This window comes from Elephantulus edwardii, unplaced genomic scaffold (assembly GCF_000299155.1).
Source record: "Elephantulus edwardii isolate Elephantulus edwardi_28Jun2011 unplaced genomic scaffold, EleEdw1.0 scaffold00178, whole genome shotgun sequence".
In the NCBI taxonomy this organism is placed as follows: Eukaryota; Metazoa; Chordata; class Mammalia; order Macroscelidea; family Macroscelididae; genus Elephantulus; species Elephantulus edwardii.
The window spans coordinates 4,183,103-4,192,752 of NW_006399928.1; the positions used below are offsets into that span (position 1 = coordinate 4,183,103).

Below are 9,650 nucleotides of genomic sequence, written 5' to 3' on the forward strand. Positions count from 1 at the left end.
TAATATTTCTTTGCGTGAATGTAACAATTTTTCATTTATTTTTGGGGGGCTTTTTAAATTTGAATGACATCTCCCCTTTTTAGTGGTATGTATTTTTTTTAATTGGTTTGCTTACAAAGTTCATATACATTGTGTTTCACACTATTCTTCATTCTTACTGTGTTTCATATAATCATTCTCATGCATTGATTTTTTTATCTCCTTTTTTCCTTTTTTATTTATTCAGATTTTAATGAAAGCTTATAGAGAACTTGGATTTCCATTCATTCATTGTTGCACATTTTCCTCCCTGCCCACCCCTCCTCCCCCGTTCGCTTTTCTCTTTGAAAAAAAAATTCTCTCATTGTTGTACAATTACCCGCTCCCACTCCATTTTAATATGCAACTCTTATTGTGGACTCTTTTCATGCAAATAATAACTTAATCACATATTCCTTTTTAAACAGTTCTCTACCACATCAGTTTCAATGCAGTGGTACATTATTTATCCCCTTTTTTCTTCATTTCCTTCCAACTCCCATGTCAGTCCTGTTTTATAACAGTGGCATTATGCAGTATTTGTCCTTTCATAACTAAAATATTTCACTCAGCATAATGTCCTCCATGGTCATCCATTTTGTATAATATTTCATTAGTTCACTGTTTTTCAGTGCTGCATAATATTCCATTGTGCAAATATTCCACAGCTTTTCTATCCATTCATTTGTTGTTGGGCACTTGGGTTGTTTCCATATCTTTGCTATTGTTAACAATGCAGCAATAACATGGATGTGCATATATCTATTTGGATGACAGTTCTGGGTTTTTTAGGGTATATTCCCAGTGTGGAATTGCTGAGTTAAATGCTATTTCTAACTTGTTGAGAAAGCGCCATACTAACTTCCAGAGTGGTTGCACCATTTTTCACTCCCACCAACAGTGAATAAGGGTTCCAGTTTCTCCACAACCTCACCAGCTTTGTTGTTTGCTGCTCTGTTGAATTTTGCTATTTTTACTGGGGCGAGATGATATCTCATAATTGTTTTGATTAGCATCTCTCTTAGCGCTAGGGATTTTGAACATTTCTTTATGTGTTTGTTTGCCGTCTGAATGTCTTCTTTGTTAAAGTGTCTGTTCATAGCCTGTGCCCATTTTGTGATTGGGTTGTTTATCTTGTTGTGGTGCTTGAGCATTCTATACATTCTAGATATAAGTCCCTTATCAGACATGTCATTACCAAATATTCTTTCCCAGTTTGTGGCTTTCCTTTTTACCCTGTTGGAGAAATTTTTTTTGGTGTGCATAGGTATTTGATTCTTAATAGATTCCATTCATCTGTTTTGTCCTCTCCTGTTTGTAGGTTTTTCAGGATGCTTGGAAGACTGTTCATGTTGTGGATTAGGGCTTCTAGAGTTCTTCCAAGCTTTTCTCTGATGAAGTTTATAGTCTTTGGTTTTAGTCCTAGGTCCTTGATTCACTTTGAGTTGGTTTTTGTGTATGGTGTGAGGTGTCAGTCTTGCTTGAGTTTTCTGCAGACATTTTTCCAATTTTGCCAACACCATTTGTTAAAAAGGCTATAGTTTCCCCACTTAACTGATTTCATCTCCTTGTCAAAAATCAGTTGACCATAGGTAGATGGGCTGATTTCTGGATTCTCAGTTCTGTTCCATTGATTTGTGTGTCTGTCATTCTACCAGTAGCATGCTGTCTTGATGACCACTATGGCTGTGTAGTAGGATTTGAAATCAGGAGTGAGATGCCTCCTACCTTGTTTCTTTTTCAGGAGTGCTTTGCTTATTCGAGGTCTCTTTCCATTCCAAATGAAACTGGAAATTGTCTTTTCCATCTCATTGAAGATTGTATTGGGATTGCATTGAACATGTAGATTGCCTTTGGTAGAACTGTCATTTTCAAAATATTGAGTCTTCCTATCCAAAAGCATGGTATATTGTTCCATTTCCCAGGTCTCTTTTTGTTTCTTTTTCCCCCCACTTTATAAATCAAATGTTTTATTAGATAATGACTCAAACTTCTGAAGTGCTAATGCATCTCTATCAGCAGGGAAACAGGAATCCCCATACTTAGAGATCCTGATGCAGCTCAGCATTAGCTGTAGGAGGAGTGGTGTAGGTGTAGATGCCACCAACGATCAGATCGTAAGGAGAAAACATTTAATTAACCAACCTTCATGTAATTAACACAGCCTCAAGCCACCAGGACACAGCCCCCCCCACACACACACCCTTAATCTTCTCCTCAGCTCTTTTGCTGAAGAATTTGGCCTTCACAATGACTGGTTGCTTTGGGAGCTTTCCCTTCCCCAAAATGTTGTAGTAACCTGATCAGAGCAGCTCCAGTCTTTTTTTTTTTGCAGCATTTACCCTTGTCTGCTAACTGACCTAAGTCCATAATTTGTCAAGATTAACAGTTGGGCAGAAGCTCTGATTCCGCTTCAGGTGGTAATGTCTCATATCAACCTTTCCAAAATAACCTGGATGGTATTTGTCAAAGTTGATCCTGTGGTGATGCAAGCCACCAACATTACCTCGGCCTCCAGGGTGCTTCCCGATGCAGCTGTGGCTGTGGCTCACCGTGGCCCCTAAGTTTCCAGGTCTTCCTCAGACTTGACGGTATTTCATTCACCTACATGACAAAGAGAATGGTGTAATAATGTTTTGTAATTTTCTTTGAATAGGTCCTTTGTGTTTCTAGTTAGATTTACTTTCATGTTTTTAATCTTATGATTAGCTATTGCGATGGGTATTGTTATTCTGAGCTCCATTTCTATATACTCTGTCATTGTAGAGAAATCTAGCTGTTGCTTGTATGTTGATCTTTTATCCTGCCACTTTGCTGAATTGGTTGACTATGTCCAGTAGTTTTCTTGCTGAGTCTTTAGGTTTTCCTAAGTATACTATTATATCATCTACATATAATTTTACCTCCTCTGTGCCAATTTGGATACCTTTTATTTCCCCTCTCTTGTCTTATTGCTGTTGCTAAGACTTCCAATACAATATTCAATAGGAGAGGTGATAGTGGGCATGCTTGCTTAGTTCCTGTTCTCAAAAGGAATGCCTTTAATCTCTCTCCATTGAAAATGATGAGTTTGCATATATACTTTTTACTATGTTGAGGAAATTCCCCTCTATTCCTATTCTGTTGAGTGTTTTAATCAGCAAAGCGTGTTGGATTTTGTCAAAGGCCTTTTCTACATTGATAGGATCATGTGGTTCTTGTTTCTTTGCTTTGTTAATGTGATGAAGTACATTGATTTTTTTTCTTATGTTGAACCATACTTGCATACCTGTTATGAATACCACTTTTGGTCATGTCGAAGTATTGTTTTTATATACTGTTGGATTATATTGGCCGGGATTTTATTCTGAATTTTTGCATCTGTGTTCATGAGAGATATTGGCCTATAGTTTTCTATTTTGGTGGTATATTTACTTGGCTTTCATATCAAGGAGGTTTCCTTTATGAAATGAGTCTGGGAGAATCCCATCTTTTCCTATTTTCTGATATGATTTATGTAGAATTGGTGACAGTTCTCTGAATGTTTGATAAAATTAAAAAAACCATCTGGTTTGGGGGTGGGGGAGGGCGGTTGTCTGGAAGTTGTTTTATTACCATTTCAATTTCTTCTTTTGTAAAGTGTCTGTTCAGGTGTTCAATTTTGGTCTGCGTCAGTTTAAGTAGGTTGTGAGTTTCTAAGTATTTGTCCCTTTCCTGTAGGTATCGTATTTGTTTGAGTATAGTTTTTCATAATATTCCATTGTTAACCTTTTTATCTTAGTTGGTTCTGTTGTGACATTGTCCTTTTCCTCTCTCACTCGCATTATTTGTGTCTTTTCTTTATTTTCCTTTGTTAGTTATTGACCTTTTTGAAGAACCAACTCCTGGTTTGGTTGAAGGGTTCAATTGTTTTTCTGATTTCTATTTCATTTATTTCTGCCCTAATTTTTATAATTTCTGGGGGTTTTTTTGAGCAGGTGTCTGGTTTTCTTGCTGTTTGTTTTCAATTTAGTGGAGATGTTGGGTTCTAGAGTAAATTATAATTTTTTTCCTTGCCTTTTGATGTGTTTGCTTATTGATATAAATTGACCTCTGATTACAGTTTTGGCTGTTTCCCAGAGGCGTTAGTAAATTGTGTACTCATTGTCATTTGTTTCAAGAAACTTTTTAATTTCACTTTTTATTTCTTCTAGTACCCACTCATGTTCAAACAAGGTGTTGTTCAGCTTCCAAATGTATGGGTTGGGGGCTTTCCCCCTTCTTTATCCTCTTATTATTTGTTTCTAATTTTGTAGCATTGTGGTCTGAGAAGATGCTTTGTATTCTTTCTATTTTTAAAAAATTTATTGATGCTTGCCTTGTGACCTAAAATGTGATCTACTCTTGAGAACGTTCCATGCACATTGGAGAAGAAAGTATACTGCTTTTGGGGTGCCTCTTTATATAATTATATGAAATCAGAGGAGGAAAAGGACTTTTCAAGAGGAACCAGCCTTTGGAAAAAGACATCCTGCTAGGAAAGGTGGAGGGTCAAGGGAAAAAGAGGAAGATTCTCCACTAGATGGATTGACACAGTGACAAGCAGCAATGGCTCCAGTATATTAGAGATGGTGAGGATGAAGCAGGACAGCACATGGTTCATATCTGTGGTCTATAGGATCCCTGTGAGTTCCCATTGACTTGATGGCCCCTAACAAGATGCAATAAATAATAGGAGTCATGAAACTGGGTGTGTTGGAGACAGTGAGATTGGCTCAGGATAGGTTAGGATTCAGAGCTATTGTGCATATAGGGTCACTAGGAGTCTCAGGCTCGACTTGACAGCACATAACAACAAAATTGGTACAGTGAGCATATCAGAGATGGCGAGGATGGGGCAGGGATAGGGCAGGGTTCAGATCTGTTGCTCTAACGGTCCTTACATAGGCACCTCACGTCAACAGCAGGCAGAAAACTTAACCCACCCTCACTATTGTTAAGTCCATTCTGACTCCCATTGACCCGAAAGGGTGCAATTGAAGTGCCGTCATGGGTTTTCCGAGGCTTTGGATCTTGGTGGAAGGAGATTGCTTCATCTTTATTCAAAGGCGATTCTGGTAGGGCATATGCCACCAGGATTCCGTGAAGCAAAGACAAACCTGTGTGTGAGAGGGCAGGCTGAGCTCCGAGCAGCCTGGAGGACAGCCACCCCGTCAATGGTTCCTCTCTGCGTGTTGTTATTGTTGTCGTGTGCCGTGAAGTTGCCTGTGACTCACAGCAACCTTATGTATAATAGCTCTGAGCCCTGCCCTATCCTAAGCAACTCATAGCTCCGAACCCTGCTCTATCCTGAGCCAACCTTATTGTCTCTGACACACCTGCTTCCATTACCCCAGTCACTGTGCCAATACATCTCATCTAGGGTCTTCCTCTCTTGCACTGTCCCTCCACCTTCCCAGGCACGATGTCCCTCTCCAAGGACTGGTCCTTCCTGACAACATACCCAAAGTTATGTCAGATGGAGCTTCAGAATCCTTGCCTCCAAGGTGCTAAAGAGCATGGATGTCACTTGAGAGACTAAGGTGTGCCTGCCTCAAGGCTTGATGTTATGTGCTATCGAGTCATCTGCAACACATAATGACCTTATGGAAAAAATAATTAAAAAACATAGTGACCTTATGTATAATAGCTCTGAAACCTGCTCTATCCTGAGTCAGTCTCACTGTTGCTGACACACCTAACTCCATTACCCCAGTTACTGTATCAATCCATCTCACCTGGGGTCTTCCACTCCTACGCTGTCTCTCCACCCTTCCAGGCATGATGTCCTTCTCCAAGGACTGGTCCCTCCTGTCCATGTACCCAAAGTATGTCAGACAAAGCTTCAAAATCCTTGCCTCCAAGTTTCATCCTCTCTAGGACAGCCCTGTTTGTTCTCTTGGCAATCTATGATATATATTCAGTGCTCTTCTCCAGCACCACAACTCAAAGGCATTGATTCTTTTTCTGCCATCCTAAGTCATTGTCCTTGGAAAAAGGAGTGGCATCCACTTCCTAAACAACATGCCTCTGAAAACTATGAACTTTGAGAAATGACAACAGTTATAGAAAGGCTTCAGGTCTTTTGTTCATAGGGTCACTATGAGTTGTGCTTGACTTGACAGCAATCAACAACAACAGTGTGTGTGTGTGTGTGTGTGTGTGTGTGTGTGTGTGTGTGTGTGTGTAATCGAGATGGTTTATTGTATGGTTTAATTCTTCAGCATCTTTGTTGAGTTTCTTTCTGGTAATTCTATCTTTTCTTGAGAGTGGTGTGTTGAAGTCTCCTACTACTATAGTGGTGTTGTCTATTTCTTTTTTCAGTTATGCTAATGTTTGTATGTTTTGCAGCTTTGTCATTTGGCGCATAGATATTTATTATGGTTATATCCTCTTGTTCTATTGACCTTTTTTTTTTTAGTAATAGATTTTTATTTTTGACACTTTCACAAAGTTTTCATTTAAGAATCTTTCCAGTGAAGATCTGCAGGTGCTCAGCTCAGGGCCGGGGCTCTCCCTTGCCCAAGTGGTGGGGTGGAGGTGTGTACTTCCCTTCCTTTATCAGCTTGTCCCTCTGCTTCCGGATGTCAGCCATCCGTTTAATCGTTTTCTGATGAAGCAAACATTCTCTGAAATCATCATACTCATTCTTGCATTCTTTTTCTGCCCGGGTACCACCAATCCCATGGGCACATTCTATCCACTCTTTTTCAAAAGCATGACATCGTGCTGAAAGCCTGTAAGGCTGCTCTGCACTTTGGATTGTCAACCATCGGTCTATGTTAATGTTCAGCCTTTTCTGCACATCAATGTAAGGCATGGCGTACAAGAGGAGAGCCCTTGGTCTTCTCAATCACCTCTGCCTCTATTGACATTTTAAGCATTATATAATGACCTTCCTTGTCCTTTGTCATGATTGTTGCATTGAAATCTAGTTTATCAGAGATAATTATCACTATTTCTGCTTTTTCTGGTTGCCATTTGCTTGGTATGTTTTTTCCCCCACCGTTTTCTTTTTAGTCTTTCTTTATCTTCACTTTTTAGGTGTGTCTTTTGTAGAAAGCATAATGATGGATTTGGGGTTGTTGGGTTTTTTTAAACCAAATCTGCTTCTCTTTTTCTCTTCAGTGATGCATTTAAACCATTCACATTCAGTGTTATTATTGAGAGGCAGGGTTTCATTGCTATAAATTTGTTGAGTTCTTTTTGGTGTTGTTGCTGGTTATTTTGGCCTATCCTGCTTTCTGTGGCACCTCAATAAGAAGGACATCTCTCTGTGTTCCTGCAGCACTGGTCTTGTTTTTACAAACTCCTTTAAGGTCTGCTTTTCTGAGAATATCTTTATTTCTCTTTCATATTTTATGGACCGTTTTGCTGTGCATTGCATTCATGGTTGACAGTTGTGTTCTTTGAGTGTTCACTCCACTGTTTTCTTGCTTGCATAGTTTCTGCTGGGAAATCAGCAGATAATCTTATTTGCTCTCCATTATAGGTTACTCTTTGTTTCTCCCTCACTGCTTTCAGAATTATCTCCTTATCTTTGTTTCTGGACAATTTAACTATGATATATGCCTTGGTGTTTTTCTTTTCATGTCTATTCTATATGGTGTTCACTTAGTTTCTTGAATATATATTCTTTCATTCTTCATTATGTCTGAAAAGTTTTCTTCTATTAATTCTTCCACATCTTTTTTGGTGCCTTTACTTGCTTTTTTTCTGTTTTGGGATTCCAGTTATGCACATATTATTCCTCTTTACAGTGTCCTACATTATTCTTAGGTTTTCTTCTTTTTCCTTCATTTTGGATTCTGCTTTTTGTTCTGTCAGATCAGTGGGGACAACTCTATCTTTTATTTCACTGGTTCTGTGTTCCATCTTTTCAACTCTGTTGATGTGTCCTTCCAAAATGTTGACAGAATCTGAAACATTGGTCCTCATATTTTGGATTATGGTTTCTTGTTTTTACAGAACCTCTAATGCTTCACTTGTTTTATTTGCATTGTTTTGGATTTTTTTAAGCTCCTCTTGGTTTTTGCTTGCACTGTCCTATAATTCTTCAAGTTTGTCTTTCACCCATTGAAAATATTCAATCATTGTTTTTTTTTTTTAAATTATGTGTCAGAAAGTTCCATCAGACTTTCTAGATTTAGGAAATCTGTCGCTATGAGTCACAAACGACTTGACAGCACATAACAACAACAACAACAACATTGATAACTGTGTCACGTTGGGGAATGACATCTTGTTTTGGGTTTGTGTAGGGTGTGAGGTAGCCTGATTCTTATGTGACAGTGCTGTGGTAGTTTTTCACTCCTGAGGAGATAGCAGGCTCTTGATCTGACATCATTTCTCCAGAAAAGTGTGGAATGGCTACCTTAACATGTTCCATCCTGGACTTGCTTCTGATTCAATTCTATCTGCAGTAACTTCTCCTCCTGGCTTTCAGTAGTCCCACCTCTCTCTCTCAAGATGTTTTTAGACTTTCCTAATTTATTCTCCCTGAATAATACCTGGCTAGCCTTTACAGATGACCTCACAAAATGTCTTTAAGAATCACTAGTAGCCGAGCCTTTCCTAAGTGTCTTAGTCTAAGTTCTCTCTAAAATTTATGTTTATAGTGGCCAAGAGGGACTAAAATATATTAAACTATCAGGCCTACATGTTACCAAATGTACTGTACCTGTAGCACCTATTCTTTTAGGTCTCAGTATCACCAGATCAGCATCTCTTTCCACTCCAGCTCTAGTCAAAAGAGAAATGCAGCTATCCACACTATCCCAAAATATAAAGATCTTAGCAGCCTCCCTTCTGCTCAGTCAAATTGGATCCATAGCCAAAGTTGTACTCCCAAACGGACAAGACTTAGATCTCCAGTTTCTCTCTGGGGGTGGGGTGTATGTATGTGTTCTGCTTTAGGAAAAACTTGTTACTTTTATGCCAATCAAGTGTTATTAATATTCTACAAAATGTTACTTTGTTTTTTAGTTCCTTCAGTTTAAGAAATGTCAAGCAAGTTCCTCCCTTTTGATTTTCCAACTTTTTTTTTTAGGCTCCATCTCACATACTTTGGGCACATGGCCAGGATGGACCAGTCCTTGAAAAGTGACATCATGCTTGGAAAGGTAGATGGATAGTGCAGGAGAGGATGACCCAGGATGAGATGGACTGCCTCAGTGACCGGAGAAATGGGATTAGGTCTGGTGAAGACAATGAGAATGGCTCAGGATAGGACAGATTTCAGAGCTAGTGTACATAGGGTCGCTATGAGTTACAGGCAACTCAATGGTACACAACAACAACAAGTTAGAAATAATTTTGAAGTTTGTGAGGTAGAATGAGAATCCAGACAATCTTAGTATCAGAAAATGTTTAATTAGAACCCCCGGTTAACTTCCTTATTCTCTAGAATCTTGTTGTTGTTGTTGTTATGTGACGTCGAGTCGTATCCGACTCATAGCGACCCTATGCACAACAGCCCTAAACCCTGCTCTATCCTGCGCCAACCGCACCGCCTCTGACACACCCATCCTTATTATCCCAGTCACCGAATCAATCCATCTCATAGAGGGTCTTCCCCTCCTGCGTTGTCCCTCAACCCTCCCCAGCATGATGTCCCTCTCCAAGGACCCGTCCCT

The 9,650-nt window shown here is 39.3% G+C and overlaps 1 protein-coding gene and 1 pseudogene across 1 annotated transcript; both read right to left on the reverse strand.

Annotated features, from left to right (window-relative positions):
- Positions 1-2,184: 2,184 nt before the first annotated feature.
- LOC102876259 lies at positions 2,185-3,821 on the reverse strand (annotated as a pseudogene).
- A 2,693-nt stretch (positions 3,822-6,514) lies between these two features.
- Positions 6,515-6,835, reverse strand: LOC102846310 (NADH dehydrogenase [ubiquinone] iron-sulfur protein 5-like). Its single transcript, XM_006895982.1, has one exon. It carries the CDS (start codon positions 6,833-6,835, stop codon positions 6,515-6,517), a length of 321 nt encoding a protein of 106 aa, XP_006896044.1.
- Between the last annotated feature and the right edge of the window lie 2,815 nt (positions 6,836-9,650).

Coding starts and splice junctions, on each gene's coding strand:
- LOC102846310 (XM_006895982.1), bottom strand. CDS start 6,835: ATGCCTTACATTGATGTGCAGAAAAGGCTGAACATTAACATAGACCGA.